At 47.4% G+C, this 20,686-nt stretch overlaps 2 protein-coding genes across 4 annotated transcripts; one reads left to right on the top strand and one right to left on the bottom strand.

Annotated features, from left to right (window-relative positions):
• Window positions 1-36: 36 nt before the first annotated feature.
• Window positions 37-18,252, top strand: zbtb40 (zinc finger and BTB domain containing 40). 3 transcript variants are annotated; one of them, XR_004762031.1, is made up of 19 exons: window positions 37-174; window positions 1,309-1,972; window positions 2,276-2,403; window positions 2,965-3,166; window positions 3,620-3,783; window positions 4,651-4,843; window positions 5,337-5,473; window positions 5,833-6,031; window positions 6,301-6,434; window positions 6,542-6,710; window positions 7,063-7,389; window positions 8,027-8,233; window positions 8,573-8,737; window positions 9,177-9,391; window positions 9,731-9,890; window positions 11,017-11,100; window positions 12,035-12,255; window positions 12,840-13,131; window positions 17,840-18,252. XR_004762031.1 is itself a non-coding variant. In XM_035388933.1 (18 exons), exons 2-18 carry the CDS (start codon window positions 1,315-1,317, stop codon window positions 13,035-13,037), a joined length of 3,561 nt encoding a protein of 1,186 aa, XP_035244824.1. In that variant the 5' UTR covers window positions 37-174; window positions 1,309-1,314; the 3' UTR covers window positions 13,038-13,730. The 3 variants fall into 3 exon arrangements, 2 of the variants coding, with proteins under 2 accessions (XP_035244824.1, XP_035244826.1); XM_035388933.1 differs by lacking the exon at window positions 17,840-18,252 and having other exon boundaries at window positions 12,840-13,730; XM_035388935.1 differs by lacking the exon at window positions 17,840-18,252 and having other exon boundaries at window positions 47-174; window positions 1,306-1,972; window positions 12,840-13,730.
• On the bottom strand, window positions 14,780-20,682 carry LOC118211600 (cytochrome b561 domain-containing protein 1). Its single transcript, XM_035388940.1, has 3 exons — window positions 19,231-20,682; window positions 18,345-18,382; window positions 14,780-17,010 (listed from the first exon to the last, which is right to left on the bottom strand). Exons 1-3 carry the CDS (start codon window positions 19,385-19,387, stop codon window positions 16,507-16,509), a joined length of 699 nt encoding a protein of 232 aa, XP_035244831.1. The 5' UTR covers window positions 19,388-20,682; the 3' UTR covers window positions 14,780-16,506.
• Window positions 20,683-20,686: the final 4 nt, after the last annotated feature.

Here is a 20,686-nt window from a genome sequence, read left to right as displayed (position 1 = left end):
AATAGAATAGCCTAGGACATCCAATATCAGTTTTGAGCCTGCGCAGTGGAGTGGCTCTAGAGGAGCGAGAAGACCGTTCGCCATGTTCAAAATACAGAATCTTTATTGCTCATGATAGTTTTGTCCACCGATCGAGTTTAAATAAAGAGCTGGATTATTTGAATTACAGTTAAGGTAAAGTGAGAAGTTTGAATTGTGTTTGGGGATGGTTACTCGAATTTGGCTACCTACCGAAACTGAATCATAGATCAGTCCTAGGCCTTTGCCACTTACCTTACGTTGTGTATATTAGTAATGGCGCTCTCCACAATGCTTCGCAAACGTTAGCGAATTGCCTTCAGTAATACGAGGTTATTTATTTGCATCTGCATCACATATAAATTATCTAGCAAACTGGCAAGCCTAGTTTGCCATTGGAATTTTGGCTAGCTGAAACTATTATTGTGTGTTTGGTACTAGTTTGCTCATTAGCAATGTTGCTTTGCTAGCAGTTGGCTCATGCACGCCAGGCATAGAGCTACAATTGAGCGAGCCTGTATTGCAAGCTTGCACAATGTGATAATAACTTGCCATTAATATAATACAAATGACACAGTTCTAGCAAATACAACATTGAATGAATCATTCCAAAGAAAAATGTCCCCCAAAATACTGACCTTGAATCAAATATGTTTGCTAACTTGCTAACCAGCTAACGTTAGAAATATGTTCCTGTTTTGCTTGGCTTAATATTATCAATAATGTTTTGGACAACATAGTATGTACACAGTAACTTACTTAACGCTGTGTTGGTTCGGGTGTATGCAGACTTGTGTTTCACAGTCGTTAGCCCGTGTATGTATGTGCCTGTCAAAAGAATCTAGCCTACCTACCATGGGAACAGAGAAACGAACGGATCATTTTTGATTGTCATATCATCGGATTTAAACATGAATCATATTTAACTGTCTTTTTTCTTGCGTAACAAAAATGTCTAAGATCTTGCCTTTTAAATCCAGTATCCTTGTACTTTAATTGTACAAAAATTTTATTTTCATGTTTTAGTTTTATTTCAGATTTCATTATACTTAAAAATTCATTCCTGAGAAATGTAACTGTAAATTAGCTCAATAGCTCACCGGTACATCCCCAGAACTGTTCTGTGTGCACCGGGTACATCTGACCTGTCAGTTGTACGCGGTTCCTTTTAAACGACGATATAAATGAATAAATAAATAATATTTTTCATCCAGAGTCTATGCTGACAACGTGGAGGTGCTCCCCCTAGTGTTGTCATCCATTATTAATAAATATGTCTCCTATCAGCAGTTCCCCATGGAGCTCCCAAATTACAGCCGGCAGCTAATGCAGCAGTTGCACACCCTCCGCAAGGAGGGCCAGTTCTGCGACTGCACCATCCTGGTGGGGGACGAACCTCACAGGGCCCACAAGCTTGTGCTAGCCGCCTCCAGCCTGCTCTTCAAGTCTGTGCTGGAGGGTTCGGAGAGCATTTCCATCGACCCCGCCGTGGTCACCTCACAGGAGTTCTCCAACCTGCTGGAGATGGTCTACACGGGCAAGCTCCCCCCAGGCAAGCACAACCTCACCCGGGTCATCACCGCCGCCGACAGCCTGCAGATGTTCGACGTGGCCGTCAGCTGCAAGAACATCCTCACCAGCCTAATGAAGCAGTCGCCCGTGCAGTCTCCCGCCAAAGACCAGCAGAGCTCTGGCTCCGACACCCGGATGGCTGGCACAGACGCTGCTGTGCCAAGCGCAAATAAGGAGCCTTCACCGGCCAACCTGAGTGGGGCTCTACAGGAGACCGAGATGGCGGCAGCCGAATCTGGGGATCGAGAGGTCATCAATGGCTCTAGTGAGTACGCTGCCATTACAGAGCAGCTGGGTGATCAGTCGGCCACGCAGGATCTCCACAGTGGTCTTGAGGTATCACCTTGTAAAAAAGCTCGCCTGGAATCATCAGAGAACACAGGTGAATTAATTGTCTTTAGTCTTGATGTTCAGGTCTGTTAGATCTCCTGTTTAGATCTCCATTAGCTACTGTAAATGCAGTAGCTACTCTTCCTGGTGTCCACCTGGAGTTAGTCATTCCAGTTCCTTCTGCTGCCTTCATAGTATTTAGTATTTGAAGGATCCTCTCTACAGCACTTAAAAGTGTTGTTACTGATGTGATTGTTATGTGACGGTTGTGTGCCTCTGTCAGTTTGGTTTAATTAGTATAATATGGATTAGTTGCTGGGTCCCTTTAAACATTCCCTTGGTGGTCTTCTCGCAGGGACAGATGATGGAGACTTGACATTCCTGTTCCAGAGCTTGGACAGGGTCTCTGAGGTGGCATGGGACATCCAGCCCTGGCTGAAAACAGTGGAGACATGGGAGGCCATTTCAAGTGAAGAGAGACAGGTAAGAATGAAGTGTTTTGTTGCCGGACACTCAACATGTCACCATGAAGGCATCGGTGGGCTACCTATTCTGGGGTTGCAATATATGTGGAACTTTCAGTTCTGGGAAGTCATATTTAGGCTGTTGCTCTCCGCTGATACAATATTTATTGTTTTAGCTCTGTACTCCACATTATATTTGAAATAAAACAATGAATGTGATGTTAAAGTGCTGATTATCAGCTTTAATTTGAGGGTATTTACACCCATGTCGGGCAATTTGTGCTGGAATTACAGGTCTTTTTATACATAGTTTCCCCCCCCCCATTTTTGGGGAGCAAAAGTAATTGTACAAATGAGCATAATTTGAAATAATGTCATCATATTTAGTACTTGTTTGCTAATTCTTTGCTTTCGCTGACTGCCTGAAGATTGTGACCCACAGACATCACCAGATGATGGGTATCTTCACTGGTGGTGCTTGTGTGCCAGAGCCAAACTTGAACTCTTTCCTTAGGTGAAACTTTCTGTGCAGCATTGCTCTCTGGGCCTCTGTCCATGCTGGTAATCTTTGTCATTTCAGGTCATTCTAGACTGCTGTAAGGAAGACCCAGAAGGTTCCGGCGTTCTGCGCAGACTGTTGAGCAGAGTGACAGAGGGCAAGAGCCTGTCGTCACGCACCGTCCTCGCGTTTCTGGGCCTCTTCAAGGAGGCCAACCCGGATCTCACCACACTGTTGCAGAAAGGGACAGAGCGCCAGGAAGAGGACAGCGTGGAGCCTGAAGGTACGGAAAGAGACAGAGACAAAAAAAAACACGGGAGACTGTGCTGTGCAGTCTGTTGGGCTGCCAATCTGCTGCCCGTATACATACTCTCACGTGGGTGTGGGTTTGATTTTCTGTACTGTACTGTGATCCCATCTCTGCCTGTAACTCTCTGCTGTCCTTCTGTGTGAATAAAGTGAGACAGCCTGCTCAGCTTTTTAAAAAATACCCAGGACGCTGCAGTAACTCAGTTACCCTGTCACATGTTACTAAGCTAACCTTGAGGGAAAGAAAAAAAAAGTGGTACCTGTGTCATGATCGCAAAATTGCATGGATGCTGTCATATTGATATAAGTGCATGGAGCTGTCTGTGACAACCTATAATACCTCACACTTTATAACCAACCCCCTGTGATAAGTGATATACATGTCGTAAGTTCTTTCCTACATGTTAATGTGCCTTCTGTGTGGAAGGCGATGATGTTTGTGTGACAGAGCAAGCCGTCGGGGAGCCGCTCAGGAGCAGCGTGCTGTTGGACTACTCTGCAGAGCTGATCGAGAGCCTCTCTGGGATCAGCGCCGTCTCGGAGAGCCTGATCGCAGCCGCGGAGGGCTGCCTGGACGAGCAGGAGAGGAAGGTGTGACAGCGGCGTACCACAGGGGTCCTCAATCCCGCCTCTCGCCCATTATGTTAAATCAGGGGTCCTCAGTTTTATCCAGAAAAGTCTGGTGTGGGTGCAGGCTTTTGTTCCAACCAAACAGCAACACACCTGATTCTACTACTCAAGGTCCTCAGCAAAGAATCTAGTGGTTGATTTGCAGAATCAGGTTTTTTCGGTTCTCCAGAAACTGGGTACTCCGGTTTCCTCCCCACAGTCCAAAGACATGCATGTAGGCTAATTGGAGACTCTTAATTACCCGTTGGTATGAGTGTGTGAGTGAATGGTGCGTGTGCCCTGTGGTAGATTGGCAACCTGTCCAAGGTGTATTCCTGCCTTTTTCCAAGTGCACGCTGGCATAGGCTCTAGCACCCCCCGAGTGACCCTGCCCAGGATTAAGCAGGTACAGATAATGGATGGATAAATGGATTTTACATTAAACTTTCTATGCATCTACAGAGGTCAGTTAAATAGTAACCAGGGTTTCATAGCCATTCAGGAAGGAACTGTGTCTGTTCCAGTGGTAGCATCAACATTATCCAGTCTTCAATGAACCGTCTTCGGTTACCCTTTGGTTTGTGGTGTCAGGTTGTAGGTCAGTGATAGGCTCTTTGGGCGGGGTCCAGGAAAGCAGGTGAAGAGCTCAGGTGTAGTCAGCTCTGGCCTCTGTTCCTCAGGTGGTAGGTCAGTGACAGGCTCTTTGGGTGGGGTCCAGGTAAGAAGGTGAAGAGCTCTATAGCCAGCTCTGGCCTCTGTTCCTCAGGTGGTAGGTCAGTGATAGGCTCTTTGGGTGGGGTCCAAGTAAGAAGAGCTCAGGTGTAGTCAGCTCTGGCCTCCGTTCCTCAGGTGGTGCAGGAGTGCTGTGGAGGCGCGGACCCCCGGGAGGCAGCGGAGCGCCTGGTCACGCGGGTGGAGGAGGGGGAGTTGAGCGAGGGGGGCCTCCTCAGGGTGCTCCAGGCCCTCGAACACAGCTCCACCAGCCTGGAGCAGCTGCTGGCCAGGGTCCAGACTCACTGGGACGCCACCGAGAAACCTTCTGGTGAGACTATCGGCGCTTGTGTCAGTCTGGACTGGGAAGGATTGGATAACTGTAGGCAGACGTCAGTTCTGACCCAACGAAGCCCTTTATCATGGTCGATAGGAACAGACAATGTGTGACAGATTTTCTGGGGAATCCACAGTGTGAGGTGCGGATTTCCCTTTTAGGCACGACTTGGTGTAAGACTTCAAAGTCTGTCTTTGGAAGTTTCTTAAAGTAAGTCCAGCTGAAATGAGCTGGAAACTAACATTAGTAATGCGTTCATGAGTGTTTTCAGAATCACCCACTATTAAATGATTTCAGTTAAGAGTGAATTTTCATTGGGCATTGTCTAAGTAGCTAAAGGCCACAGTAGAAATAATAGCAGTTTAGATCTGCCTTTCCAAAAAAAGGAGCAAAATTGCTTTTAATGTCCTGCAGTCATTTTCAGAAATTTTATGTGAATAATTCATGTTTCATTTTTTTTTACTGCCACCTCCAAATGACTTGTCAGCTGATAATCCGGAGGAGGAACGTGCAGCCAGTCTGTTGGCAAAGTACCGCTGCAGAATCACAGAATCACCCTTAGATCTCCAGGCCCTTCAGCGTAGCCTGGAGGCAACGGCTGGTATTGCAGCAGAAGAGAGAGAGGTATCAGCATCCTGCCTTAATCTGTTACAGCATATCTGACCTTTGACCTCTTTCTTTTATGTAAGTATTACAATAGTTTTGAGCTGTGTTCTTCCTTTATGTGCAGAAATATGTATTACAGTTAATCTAACCTGTGTTTTATCTGTGTACCAATTGAATATATATTATTACAGTTGGTTTAACCCAGGGCTGCCAAATCCTGTTCCTGGAGATCTACCATCCTTTGGGTTTTCATTCCGAACCTAAGGAGCAGGATTAGGCAACCCTGTGTTCTTTCTTTGTAGTCTGTGCAATCAGTGTTACTCGGGGCAGAGCATTACAGTGTTAGTGCGTGACCTTTGACCTGTGTTCACTCTCAGTGTATCCAGGCCCAGCTGAATGAGGACGGCGACGCTCAGTGTGTGGACAGGCTGCTCTCTGTGGCGCTGGACGGAGGCTCCGGCCTTGCCCTGACGGTGTGGAGGCTGCTCTTCCGAGCAGGAGCCTGGGACCCATCCCTGGGCTCGCTCATCCAGGAGGTCAGGGAGGAACCTGGAGCCCAGAAACTCCTGCACTCTGGTGAGAGACACCCCAGGCGTGACCTCACGCCCAGTATCCAAAGCACCTCAAATCAGATGCATATTTCAAAATTCTGTTGAAAATGGCATATGTTTTCTGGAAACTTTTAATATTGAGTGACTCGTTGTCTTTTACTTTCATTTTTTTTCTGATGATGCTGTTGAATGTTGATGAATGGTTTTAGTTATTGTTGTTCGGAAATATTTGCAGTATTATGAAGGTCGATTATAACCCAAGTCCGCAAATCCTGAGCGATTAATATTTCTTAGTTATGGACTCTGAGAGCCTGCACCTGGACCTCCTCTTGAAGCACAGAGCGTTGATCCTGGAGGCGGCGGGTGACGTGAGCGTCTCCGAGGATCTGCTGAAGGAAACGGAGAGTGCGCCGCAGGAAGTCGCTGAGGTGCGTTACGACTCTGGCAGGGCGGGATGGGAACCGCTCTGTCCCCGTCGTTGCAGCTGAGGGGAGAGAGAATCAGTGAGCCTGTGCTCCGTTTTTTTGTCCCACAGTTCATGGCGCGCTGCGGGACGGGGGACGAGAGCGCGTCCCTGAAGGACGTCCTGGGACGCGTCTTGGAGGAGCAGTCGCTCCCCGCCCAGCCCTTCTGCACCCTGCTCTCCCTGAGCCAGGGGGCCTTCCCTCAGCTCCTGCCCCTCAGGGAAGACCTGGAGGGGGCAGGTGAGGAAGCGCTAGCATGACTGGACCAGGAGGATCGCTTGCACATTCATCCCGACAGCCACCCTGACTTAGAAAAAGCATCCATGTTTAATTTTTAACCCGTGACAGAACCCCACTGTATGGGGAGGGAGGTGCACCTCATTGAAGCAGGAATAACTTCAGTTGCTCTAATGATTGCTTCTCAATTTGAAACATTTTTGTACCTTTTGATTGGCTTCCCTTTTTAGCAAATGATTGAGCCCCACTTAATGGGGAGAGAAGTGCACCTCATTGAAGCAGTGATGACCCCCAGTTGCTCGACAGTCGTTTCTCATTTCAGCACATTTTTGAACGTTTCGATTGGCCTTCCCAGGGAAGGAGGCGGAGCTGAGGGCGGAGCCGCAGGCGGCCGGCGGCGCGCCGCAGGACGAGCCGGGCAAGGGGAAGAGGAAGGAGTGCTTCTGCCAGTGGTGCGGGAAGGCCTTCGCCTTCATGTGCCGGATGGAGGTGCACCGCAAGAGGTGCCGCCTGTCCCAGGAGACGCGCCAGCGCTGCCCCCAGTGCCCGCAGGAGCTGCCCAACCCACGGGCGCTGAAGCAGCACCTGTCCCAGGCCCACCACACCCCCGTCGCCAAAAAGAGGAAGAGGCAGGAGCAGGTGGCCTGCGACATCTGCGGGAAGACCTTCGCCCACCCGTCAGGTGAGGGGGGGGGGGGGACTCGTCTGGTGTCCGTGAACACATTTGCCCAGCAAAAGTAGGGTTAAGCCAGACAGTGAAACTCCCATTTACTGAAACTGAGGACAGAATAATATGCTGCGTTTCAATGCTCCCTGTGCAATGTTTTTGAATTTATAACAAATAAAATGTATGTTTTTGGCCTATGTGGTCTGTCCCCCGACTAAAACAAAATGTTCTCGCAATGTTACCAGAACGTTTTGCCAATGCCACTGGAACATTGCCACTACGTGACAGGAACATTGTGAGAAGGTTTTGTGTTATCTGGGTCTTCAACAGCTTCAGTGAAGTTTTGCTGCATTTAGCAAAACAGTGGCAGATGTATTTATGAAATCTGGAGTTTTGTCTCAGTCCAAAAAAATAAAACTTAATTGTGGTTTGATTGAATTGCATATGCCCTTTAACTGGCTCAGTGCATTTGATTAAATCTTGGGGCCAGTCATAGCTCGCTAAAGAAAACACACATTTCTCACGCAGCTTTGTGGCATTGTGCTTCGTGTCCAGATATTTCTGCTCATTTTCCTGAAATGATAGTATACAGTATATATTCTCGAGCTTCCTGCAGTGCTTCACCTGTGGCCTCCTGGCTGATGTGCTCCAGGCATGATGTACCACAAGCGCACCGAGCACTTCGACGAGAAGCCGTACGTGTGCAAGGAGTGCGGGGCCAAGTTCGCCGCCAACTCGTCCCTGAAGAACCACATGCGACTGCACACGGGCGAGCGGCCCTTCCTGTGCAAGCACTGCGACATGAGCTTCAGCCAGGCCGCCGCCCTCTCCTACCACACCAAGAAGAAGCACTCCGAAGGTACGGAAGCCCCGGAGGGACAAACAGAGCGGGGGGGTTTCAATTCCACATAAGTTCTGCTGTGTTGTGGGCAATGTTACAGTGGCAGCTCCTGCCACTTCCCTTAAGTTATACTGCTTGGGTTATTTTTCTTCTCTTCAATGTGTGGAAAAAAGGAGTTTTTCCTGGCCACTGTTGCCTTAGGCTTGCTCCTGTGGGGGCTTAGGCCAGGGTTTTGTCTGTGAAGCGTATTGTGACAGTTATTTGTGAAATATGCTATTTAAATAAATTTTGATTTGATTTGATTTGATCAGTGAACCCAATAAATCCACTTGACTCTTCGTCCCGCTGTTCTCCCAGGAAAGATGTACGCCTGCCAGTACTGCGAAGCCCTGTTCGCCCAGTCCATCGAGCTGACGCGCCACGTGCGCACGCACACGGGGGACAAGCCGTACGTGTGCAGGGAGTGTGGCAAGGGCTTCAGCCAGGCCAACGGGCTGTCCGTTCACCTGCAGACCTTCCACAGTAAGAGCAACACATCCCTCCGCAAACCTCCACTGGGTTCCTACAGAGTGTGGTCAGTGTTTGAACTCCATTATCCTAATGCATCCATCATACTCCATTATCCTTATGCATCCAACACTGGACTCTTGTCACGTGAAGTTTTTCAGTTCATTGTGTGATTGGCCACACGCAGTCGTAGGGAGGAGTTTAAGCCAACTAGAAATAAAGAGTGCTTTCATATTTTCTCCATTGTTTTCCTGATCAGTCAAGCTGATTTCCTGTCATTGGTCAAAAGGGAGTTGAAAGTGAAAGCATGCTGGTTGGACACGATAAGTGAAGCTCGCAAGAGCTACTCTGATTGGTGTTCGGTATGTTCAGCTGAATGTGACATGAAGCCTATCACAGGAGGGTTATAAGCAGCCTCCTCCTTTCTGATTGGCCATACCGTTTCCCGCCTCAGACATAATGAACCCCCATGACTGTCAGAAGTGCCGGATGAGTTTCCCGTCCCTGGAGGAGCACAGGAAGCACATCCTGCAGTGCCACCCCAAGGAGTACCACCAGTGCGACGTGTGCAGCAAGGTCTTCACCACGGCAACCCTGCTCATGAAGCACATGGTCACCCACATCGGAAAGAAGCCCTTCAGCTGCAAGATCTGCCACAAGGCTTACCAGGTGAGGGTCTTTCACATCGCTCTGTTATGAGCTCACCAGGTAAAGGTCCTACCTGGTTAAAGGTCTACCAGATAAAGATCCCACTTGTAGTAATGTCGTAGTAAAAAATGTACCAATCATTTGCAGGAATTAACGTGAGTGGTCGGGACTCTCTAAAACAGGTCTGCCCAACCCTGTTCCTGGAGATCTCCCTGTTGGTTTTCACTCCAACCCTAATAAAGCACATCTCCTTCAACAGCTAGAAATCTCAATGAGCTGCTCATTAGTAGATTCAGGTGTCCCAAAGTAGGGTTGAAATGAAGGTAGTTTGTTACATCCATCACTTGTGTGTCTTTGCAGCAACTCTCTGGACTGTGGTACCACAACCGCACCACCCACCCCGAGGTGTTCGCTGGGCAGGGCCCCCGCCTGCTGAAGTCTGTGTTTCAGTGTACGAGCTGCAACAAGGCCTTCTGCACCAGCGCCAGCCTGGCCAAGCACCAGAAAACTGAGCATCCGGGTACGGGACCTCAGGCTGTCAATCACCCTGACCCGCCTGTACGCCATAGGCCTCACAGCCTGTCAATCACCCTGACTCACCTGTACCCCATATACCTCACAGCCTGTCAATCACCCTGACTCACCTGTACCCCATATACCTCACAGCCTGTCAATCACCCTGACTCACCTGTACCCCATATACCTCACAGCCTGTCAATCACACTGACTCACCTGTACACCGTGGACCTCACAGCCTGTCAATCACCCTGACTCACCTCTGCCCCTTAGACCTCAGCTTGTCAATCACACTAACTTGCCTGTACGCCATAGGCCTCACAGGCTGTCAATCACCCTGACTCACCTGTACCCCATATACCTCACAGCCTGTCAATCACCCTGACTCACCTCTGCCCCATAGGCCTCACAGTCTGTCAATCACCCTGACTCGCCTGTACGCCATAGGCCTCACAGCCTGTCAATCACCCTGACTCACCTGTACGCCATATACCTCACAGCCTGTCAATCACCCTGACTCGCCTGTACCCCATATACCTCACAGCCTGTCAATCACCCTGACTCACCTGTACACCGTGGACCTCACAGCCTGTCAATCACCCTGACTCGCTTCTGCCCCTTAGACCTCAGCTTGTCAATCAGACTGACTCACCTGTACCCCATATACCTCACAGCCTGTCAATCACCCTGACTCGCCTGTACCCCATATACCTCACAGCCTGTCAATCACCCTGACTCACCTGTACCCCATATACCTCACAGCCTGTCAATCACCCTGACTCGCTTCTGCCCCTTAGACCTCAGCTTGTCAATCAGACTGACTCACCTGTATCTCATATACCTCACAGCCTGTCAATCACCCTGACTCGCTTCTGCCCCTTAGACCTCACAGACTGTCAGTCACACTGATTCCCCTGTACCCCATAGAGTGACTAATGTGGGAATGTCTGCTTAACGGGTACACCATCATTGACCCCTGCATGGGGTCATCAGTGTCAGAACTGCACTATAATCACTATGGTGCCCCAGACTCTAACCCTCTGCACTTACCTTCCTGTGGGCCTTCTTTTCTCTTCTGTCCCTCTTTTGTTCATTTATCCCCTTCTTTCCCTCTTTCCTTCACCCCACAGAGAAGCTCTATGAGTGTGAGGACTGCAAAGAGACCTTCACAGGCTGTGAGGCACTGCTGGCCCATAAGAAGGAGCATCACCCAGGTAGCCGCTGCCTTTTAAAGGGCTGAAGGGAAGATTTGTACAGTCAGATTTGATTGATTAATCGATTGATTGATTGATTGATTGATTGATTGATTTTTATTTCCTGATTCACTGCAAATTCAGAATGTCTTACAGTGAGCTGAGATGGCTGACCACTGACAGCATACATTTACAGTAGTATATAACTATTCAACAGGTGTGTGGGTGTGTACTTGGATGATCCTGTGGGTAGATGTACAGGCCAAAAGTATTAGTTTACCAGGTGCATTTTCATTAGGATGGCTGTGACAGTATTTCTTTCTAACTCTGATGAAGGTTTGATGAAACTGATAGAAAGTTCAGGTGAATTTTAAAAAATCAGATTTGCAAATACAGGAGTGCAGGAGTCCTATATAAGTATTTACTTTGTCTTTGATGCTGCACTGCAAAAACCAAAGAATAAGTCAAGAAGTATGTTTTATGTTTAGGCTTAAAAGCTTTTCAGTTGCTTTCTGCTAAATAAGACAAAATGTTGCCAGTGAGGTGAAAGAATTTGAGTCATTTCAAGATTTGACAATGGGGTTAAGAAAATTTCACTTGTTAAGCAAACAGTGACTTAAAACGCTAATATTGTCTACTTGAGAGAGACAAAAAAGAGAGAAAAAAAGAGATTTTAAGTCTCATTACCAGACTGAAACAGGGAAACACTTGACAGTAATGACAGGCTTGTTTTGCAGTGTGTGACTGTGCGGTGCTCGTATCCCTGTGTGCGATGCTCAGTATCCCTGTGTGCGGTGCTCAGTATTCCTGTGTGCAGTGCTCAGTATCCCTGTGTGCGGTGCTCGTATCCCTGTGTGCGGTGCTCAGTATCCCTGTGTGCAGTGCTCAGTATCCCTGTGTGCGGTGCTCGTATCCCTGTGTGCAGTGCTCAGTACTTAACCCCGCGTGTCTGCAGACTCCGAAACGTTCAGGTGCCTGTACTGCCCCGCCTCCTGCGAGAGCGCGGCGGAGATGCAGCAGCACCTGTGCAGCCAGCACTTCGGCGAGCAGAGCCAGGCCTTCGGCTGCTCCCACTGCAGCCTCGTCTTCCCCACCCAGCTGGAGGTGCAGGAGCACTTCCTGTCCCAGCACCAGGACGTCCTGGAGGAGGACCCCCAGGCCTCCAGCTCCCAAATGGTAACGGCCCAAGGGGGGGAGCGGGGGACTGGCACCCACACCCGCACCCGCCCCACCTTCCTCAGTTCCACCTCCGTCTCCGTTTGGACCACACTGTGCACGTGGACAGTACAGCTCCACACACGGCTAGCACCATGGTAACGGTTGCCAACGCTCTGGTGGGTTCAGAAAAAAATAAAAATACAGAGCCATCTCTATTTAGAGAAACTAAACTTGAGGCGTAGCTGTAAATACAAAACGGTTCAGCTCAGAAAAAGCTTCTCTGGAAAAAGGTTCTCTCATGCCTTAGAAAAGAGGAGGAACTGGATTTTATCCATCATCCATACATTATCTAACCCACTTATTCCTGGTCAGGTGCCTTTAGTGTTTTCATTCTGGCAAATATAGCTTTTGGAAAATTCTGACTAAATTCTCCAAAATACCAGATATTTAATACATATATTCCCTTCACTCATTCCGTTCTCGGTTCCTAGCATGTATGTTTCACCTCGAGCCTTCTGGGGGCCAGTGTTCGGCCCGTGAGGCTGAGGGCGGTGACGCAGAGTTAACGGCCGTGATTTCGGCGCTTCTCTCGCCCCGCGCAGGTGATCCAGGCGGAGGAGCCCTCGGGCGGGGCCGAGCAGGTGATCGCCCTGCACCAGTCGCGGCTGGGCGGCTCGCAGGTGTACGTGGCGCTGGCGGACACGTCGAGCGGCCCGCCGGGCTCCGAGATCGTGGCGGTCAACGTGGACGACCTGCTGGACGGCACCATCGCCTTCATCTGCGAGGAGGGTCAGCAGTGAGGCCCGGGGACCGCGCCTCTGGCCTCCGAAACGTGGCCGCGGGACGCGCTGGGCCAATGAAACGGAACCCAGCGGAGGTTCTGGGGCCTGCCAGGTACTCAAAACTCAGCCCTTTTTAAAGGCCGGCGAAATGACGGTTGTGTGTTTGGTCTGGCCAGCGCTACGCTGCTTTTGGAAAGACATTAAGGAATGTAAAGTTTCTAAACCACCGTTCGGACCTGTACGTTCTGTGATCGCTGTAATTCACACTGTTGAGAAATGGCCTAACAGCCCTCGAGTCATTGTCTTAAAAGAATAACCCATTTTATCTTTAAATCTAAATGTACTAAAGCCAATTAGCCTATTTAATAAGGACCATTTTAAAACCGAAATTACGACGGTAAAGTTTAGTTTCTCAAGGCATCTGGAAGTAACTTTAAAGGGCTGATTGATAAGAGTTTCGCACTTCCAAGGGAGGAAACACCTTCACTGGGTTTATGTTAACACAGCCGTGATTGGAGCCCCTTCCGCAGGGTGTATGTTAACCCAGCTGTGATTGGAGGTCCTTCCGCAGGGTTTATGTGAGCACAGCCACGATTGGAGGTCCTTCCGCAGGGTTAATGTTAACACAGCCGCGATTGGAGCTCCTTCCTTGCTTCCTCCATGCCTGTTCAGTCTCTGGATGCACAGCGCCTCCTGCATGTATTCCTTCTGTCCTTAGTGTGTGTATTTAAGCTACGTTTCCTGCCCAGACCTTGTGGTGTGTGTGTGTGTGTGTGTGTGTTTGGTAGGCAGCACTGTTTTCAGAATGGCAGGTTTCACTCATACCACCCCACTCCGGGTCAAAGGCATGGGATAAACAGCTATATAAACAACCTATGAATTAAGATGGTACATTTTTGTTTTATTATCATCATCAATTCGGGCCTTCTGTTTTTTGGCCTTGTGTAGTCCATTAGACCTTGTTGAACTTTATATTTGTACTGGTCAAATACAGCACTCTGTTTAGAAACCCTTAAATGACATACAAATGGCAGCCCTCCCTAATTGTGGTTAGTGAAGTAATCCTGTGGATTGTTTTTGTGTCTGCTTTCCAAACTGGCAGAATCATTAATCTATTTATTTTTGTGCGTTGCACTGTCTGGAACTTAGGTACACAATTGAATAAAACGGTCATTCATGGTTAAAAAAAAATCACAATACAACTGGTCCATCTTGTCCTTAATGAGTGCCTTATCAGAAGCTTGTCACATTTGTTCACACCGAGCCGCTGATATTTCCGGTAATATTTTTGTTTCCGGAATCGCAGCAGATTGTATGTCTAGCAAAGTATTTTGCATCAGGCTATCTGTGGCGCCATTCTTTGCATTGTGACCACTAGGTGGCAGCACAACAGTACATTGTTCTTGTTATACGAACGTTGAAACTTTAGTTCGGAAAACTGTACGTCAGCATTATTACGAACAAAAAAAAGGACAATCCAGTTCCACTAATTAACTAATTATTCCGCTATTTTAAATGTGTTGTTTTTATTTTGATTGGGATCATCATAATGGCTGAAACTGATCATTGTGCATGTCTGCAGCTCATAGCTAAATGTTCTGCCCATTAGATTTCTGTGTAATTTAGTGTTTACCTTTAGATTCATCCATTCATTAAAAAGCATTAAGATATTCCTGTATGATGTCAAACTAAGGAATCCTGAAAAGACACCAATGACGCGTTGTAAAATCCGCAGGAAGAAAAGCACACGTCCAAACCCAGATATTTAAGATCTTTATCAGAGCAACACACAGCAATCAGACAGGCTTCTGCCAGTCATAAATACGCAACCATTTAAATAGTCAGACGTGCATACAGATAAGCTTGAACATTCTTTCAGTTCAAAACCCTGAGAAATACTTTTCATTATCAAATGTTCTTGGGTCATAGACAATAATGTGCTATTGTACCATTAAAATAAAAGTTATAGCCCAGGGTTTAGGAATAAATTAGCAAAACTCTTACTTTTTTTTTTTTTTTTTTGATCAAGCAACATGCTGTACTGCTGGAAGATGACAAGCAAATATATTTAAGGGTCTTGTGCAGGCTCAAAGATATTGACAGCCGTAACTGCACACTGCAATGAACGTCACAATAAACAGGAACATAAAACTGCCGTCGGGCCAATACCTTCATTTCTGAAGCAGTGAAACGCAGAAGTGAAGACCTTTAATGGATAGATTGATTAAATTTAAACACGCAGGGCAGTGCGCTAATATTTTGGAATTATGATCAGCTTCTACAACCTGGATTCCATCAGCACTCAACAGATTGAAGCCCCTGGTTTCCTCCACTGCATTTCATTTCATGAATCTGGAGTGCCGATTTCTGTTCAGTATTTACTCTGCATTACTCTGATCAGAAAGGACCCTTCCAAAACCCAGTCATCCCTGAGCAGACCTTACCATTACCTGACTGAAAATGACTGGTGAGACACGTCCTGAATAAATAAATATTCCTTAATTAAATATTCATCATTTTACGAACTGTACATCTGCACGATCAGATGAAATGCCTGCTTGGTGCGTGTGAGCAATCAGACAGCACAGAGAAAACAAATGGCCATCACTTCCAGCTCCCTCCCAGACAGTGTCACAGTTCTGAGCGCCCTCCGTTCCAGTGACATCACCAGCATTGTGTGCAGAGGAGTCTGGCTCTGGTCTAACTTGGCTTTGAAAATATTACGCAATGTGTTCCTTTATTGTGGGCAGCATATTAAATTAGTCTTTGATGCAAGTGCCCCTTTGAAGTATGTTTAAAATTTGCCATTTCAAGCAAACAGCAGCCCCCTTGTAAACTCTGACCTGGATAGACGAATAAGAATTCATAATGGGTTGTCCGCATGTCATTAGGAAATGTCAGTGCCTTTCAGTAAACTGGTAAATCTGGTGATAAATCATAACCGGCATTCTGTTTCTGTTGTGATCTCTTAGCAGAGCTTTTTGAGTGCTACATTCACAAACGCCTTTGTGTGCAGTTGTGTTTCTGTCAAAATAGGCTTGGCTCACATAAAAATTTTGGGGGGGGGGGAAATCGGGGGAAGATTTGGACCCCATCGTCCCACTCGAGCCTGCTTCCATCGCTGCCCATAGACGTAGCGATGTGGGTGCCTCACAAACAGAAACGGTTGAATTAAAATAACACATACAGTAGAAAATACCCTGGCCTTCGATTAAAAAACACAAGTTGACAAATGCCAAATTTGCTCCCTAGGTAACATGTCACACGTGTGCTAAAAGCAGCCCTTAATTTTCAGTTACAATTTCTCTTATCCAAACTATACAGGAAACATCACATCATTTTGGGTGCTCAGTCAGTATGTGCTAGAATGTGCAAATTTTCCCAGGGAAGGGAAGGTTTTAAATGCTGTTTTCGTCGAGTGCAGGTGCCGCGTACGGTCACACACGTCAGCCCACGCGTCCTCACCGCCTCAGAGAGAGAGAGCCACTCAGGCGGTGATCTTCTTCTTGGGCAGGTGGGCGTTGGTGATCTGGTTCATCACCACCAGCGCAGGGAAGAGCGGCAGAAGCAGGAAGGCGTACCACAGCAGGCCCTTGACGGTGGCCTGAAACCAGTCGGTGAACATGGCCAGCACCACGGTAACGGTTGCCAGGAGATAGGCCAGCAGCCCGCAGGTGGCGTGGTAGAGCCGCAGGCGGCCGTGGGAGGAGACGTGGAGCAGCTCGGGGAAGAGCAGGCAGAGGCCGCAGGCCGCCTGGAGCGTGGTGGCCACCAGGGTGCCCACGCCCAGCAGGCTGTGCCAGGTGGCCAGGTGGGGGCGCTCCAACGCCCGCTTGCTGGCCACCATGAAGCCCAGGCCGGTGGCCCCGCCCAGCACCACCAGGGCCTGCAGGAACCAGTGCAGGCGCACCTTCCCCTTACGGGACTTAAAGCAGAACGGGGAGCCCTCCGTGGAGAAGAGCAGGATCCCCTCAGTCATGCACAGACAAAACTGAGAAAGAGAGAGAGAGAGAGAGAGAGAAATGAGAGAGGGGGGGAGAGGGGGAGGAGGAATCAGAATCATGAACGGGGCCAATGAGAAGAGGGAGGGAAGAAGATGAAAAGAGGGAGAAAATGGAAGATGAGGCCGTAGAAGGGCAAAGGGAGAGTGGAGAGAGAGGGAACAGGAGGTAGATTACATTATGTCAGTATCAATTGCATGAAGTTGAACGGCACTGTAGTGTGCAAGATTTACAGTCGGCTCGCATTGTAACGCGAGCTGAGGGTTACAGGCGTCCCCGAGTCCGCTAGAGCCGTGCGAGGATGAATGGGCTTCAGTAGCGCACTCACTGCGTACAGTAAGACACTGTGCAGTTCAGGCCCGGACAGCGCGCTGGAACACTGGAAACGGTGCCCTAGTCTCGGCCTTGAGATCGCCGCAAATCACGAACCCTCAGGCGTTTCCTTATACATGAGAACAGGAGACGCTCTGGCTTACGGCCCACGCGCCCTCCGAGCCAAACGAAATCAATCCGTCGTGCCGAAACGCAGAGGGCGAGGCTGTCTCCAGCCTGGGTTTCGGTGTGTGCGATTCATTATTCACGCGGCAAAAATGCATAATTCATCCGCTGGCCACAAGTTAAAACACCAGGCTCTTGGGGGTGGTATCTGGATGTCCGAGCACCTGCCCTTTTGATTTGATAAAGAATGTGTCTGTATTATTGTTGCTGTCATCAATTCGTTCATTTTTAATCACTAATGTTGTTAAAATATATTTTGTACAATAACTAGGTCTTGTAATTCAATTTTTCTGGGTTGTTGTGCACTGTTCTTACTTTCAGCACCTGCCCTTCAAAAGGTCTCTGCGTGGCTCTACTACACTCTCGAACACACATCTGCACAATGCTTACGCACATGGTAAGGATGTGATGGGGACAGCCTGAATTGTAGGGGATTAGACCTGGGCAGGGAACAACATTGCTTATGTCAGCACGAAAATATGGATAACTTTGAATCGTGGAATACTAATTGGTGTGTAGATGTTAACAAAATTATATAGACAAGATATTAATATTTTGACGTAAGGACTATGAAAACTAACATTTGCTCCCTTGGACTTGGAAGTCAAACACGGGTCCATTATCTGTACAGGCAAAAGTCTTCCTTCTGATCTAGCCTTTTTGTGAGCTGTGACCCACCAGTTCAAATGTCAGCTTGTAGTCGGCAGGACTGCGTACCTCTGCTTACGCGACGTTAATTTAGAAAATTGAGTTTGTGGCTTTTGCTCATAAAAAAACTCTGGATATAGTATTGCGCATTAGGCTCATTGCGCGTGGAGATACTTACAGAGATGGACATGCATACAGGGTGCCAGGAGAAGAGACCTGGAAGACAAAAACCATTAATAATTAGGAAGTGTAATAAGCCTAGTGTTAATATAAAACTGCTTTAAAATATTAAAACATTTTGGTGCGGTAAACTGCTACAAATTAAACAAAATGCTGGTTGACTTTATGACATGAAATTGCTTCAGTGGATGTCGTGTGTTGTCAAAGCTTAAAAGTTCTGATGACAAGAAAGAAGGCGGAGGCGTAGAGCGGAGCATGAATAATCCATGAACTCTCTAAACTGGGCCTTTGTTAACGAGCGGTGCCGTCACTCTCCGTTGACGTCTGGCTTTGTAATTCCTGTCCAAGCTTTGTGTTGTCTTTTATGGTTTAGAAAATGGCTTTCTGAAGTCTACCCTCCCACAGAAACTGGAATAGAGCACTGTCGGGTGTTTTAAAGTCGATGCAGCTTAACTCTAAAACCGAGCTGGAAACGCACAATTGTCAAGGGAAAAGAACTCGTGGGAAGAAGTTCCAGTAACATACAAGTTCTACCTAAAAACTATTTCTAAACTCGCAATTATAAAATACGCAGACATATTGCCTGTTTTATTCACATATTGTACGTATCATTTAGCTAATTCCCCATGCGTAAAAGTGACACAGAGCATGTAAAATCGTGTAATATTGTAAATTAAATGCTCAGATTGCTGAAGAAAAAACATTTTCGTACAGCATAATGTAAATTTATCGTACTAAAGTCGATGCTTTCCGCATTATCTTCTGCCTATGGCTGTCAGCCACAATTAGCTACTATTAGGCTACAAACAACAACAATAAGATAGTATGCAAACAATTGTATTTTTTTATTTTCGTAAATGAAAATGAGACGCAAACCAACTTACTTGTTCCTGGTCGGGAAAAAAGACACATTAATATCGTAAATCCCAAGGAGGCGACGTGTGCAGCGATCACGGCCACTCTCCGCATCCACACATAGAGCCAAAACTCGCTCATCCCTAAGCCCTCGCCGACCGGACTGTACTCTACGTCCGTCCGCATCGTTCACTGTAGTGGTACTGAAGACAGTTCAGCTGGGGTATACATTGTAGGCTACCACTGGAGCAGCCGGCGCGCGTAGTGACACTGAAAATGCTAGCGCATGATCACAAAACATCCAAAATCTCTGCTGTTTAACACCTATGTGGAATAGCCGGTCGTCGCTGAGTCTATACAGCTAACGCAACTGTACGCTTAACCTGTCTAAATGCGTTAGATAACGTCTATCCTGAAACTGCAATGGGACCAGACGGTTAAGAGTGCAAAGTATTTAGCCATAGTTGTCTGACTGTGATGCAGCATATCGTTTAAAATACGAAGTAAGGTGCATCGACACCTCTAAGATATCCTGAAACCATTGCAGTTCTGCAAGGTTCGTGAACGGCTTTGCTGAAGTGTTCAAATCCGTCAGCCAGGGATTAGTGTATATCTCCGTTGTCGGCGTTTGGATTAAATATACATCAGTACTATCCCGAGTTCTCAAGGGCATCACATTCCAATAGCCACATCGTACAGTCAGGTATACTTTTTTCCGCCTTATCTCTGCTACCTGAAACATAATACGAATTCAGATGGCTTTTTAAAAACCCACTTCCTGGAGACGACGGGGGATGGCATAGGCTACAGTTGCTTGTGGACCTAAAAAAAATGGACCTACGTCATAGACAAAGCTACACTTCGCCCTTGATGAGGGAGACATCTATTGGCGACTTTGTCAGGGATGTACAGTAGGCTACTTCAGATAGCCTATTGGAGACTTAAGATACACGACTCCTGGAATGCGTTTTTAGATAATTATCAATTGTTTAAATCTGTTCTTTAACGCAGGGAGTGACCGTCATTGGAAACGTTCACACGCTTGCTTTTCAATAACCCCTCGGTTTAAATGTAGCCTAATTACTTGAACAAGGAAATCGTGTAAATACATGAAAAGGTAAATATATTGTAGATAATCTCTAGTATTATGACACATTCAGTTCGGCATGTTGTCAAACAAGGTCTAGGGGTGTGACAGAACTCGGTCATCAGGCTTGTTTTTAGATTAATATAAAGCTCTGTATCTATTGGTTTGCCCATCCTCTGCATGTTCCCTGCCATTTACTCCAACATTACTTCGACATGATTTAAGTCAATCTTGACAGAAAACTCACAATCTCGGTAACCAGCACCTAAACCCACACCCGCACCCTTTCTACTCACTGCTATCTCAGAAAAGGTTTTATGTCATTCGCATAGTCTGGATTGCCGGCTGGTATTTAGACAAGGCACTTTTATACACGTTCAGTCACTTATTTTTTGACA

This window comes from Anguilla anguilla, chromosome 13 (genome assembly GCF_013347855.1).
Source record: "Anguilla anguilla isolate fAngAng1 chromosome 13, fAngAng1.pri, whole genome shotgun sequence".
In the NCBI taxonomy this organism is placed as follows: domain Eukaryota; kingdom Metazoa; phylum Chordata; class Actinopteri; order Anguilliformes; family Anguillidae; genus Anguilla; species Anguilla anguilla.
Note: the sequence above shows the minus strand (reverse complement) of the source record. Positions and strands in the feature narration are given on the sequence as shown.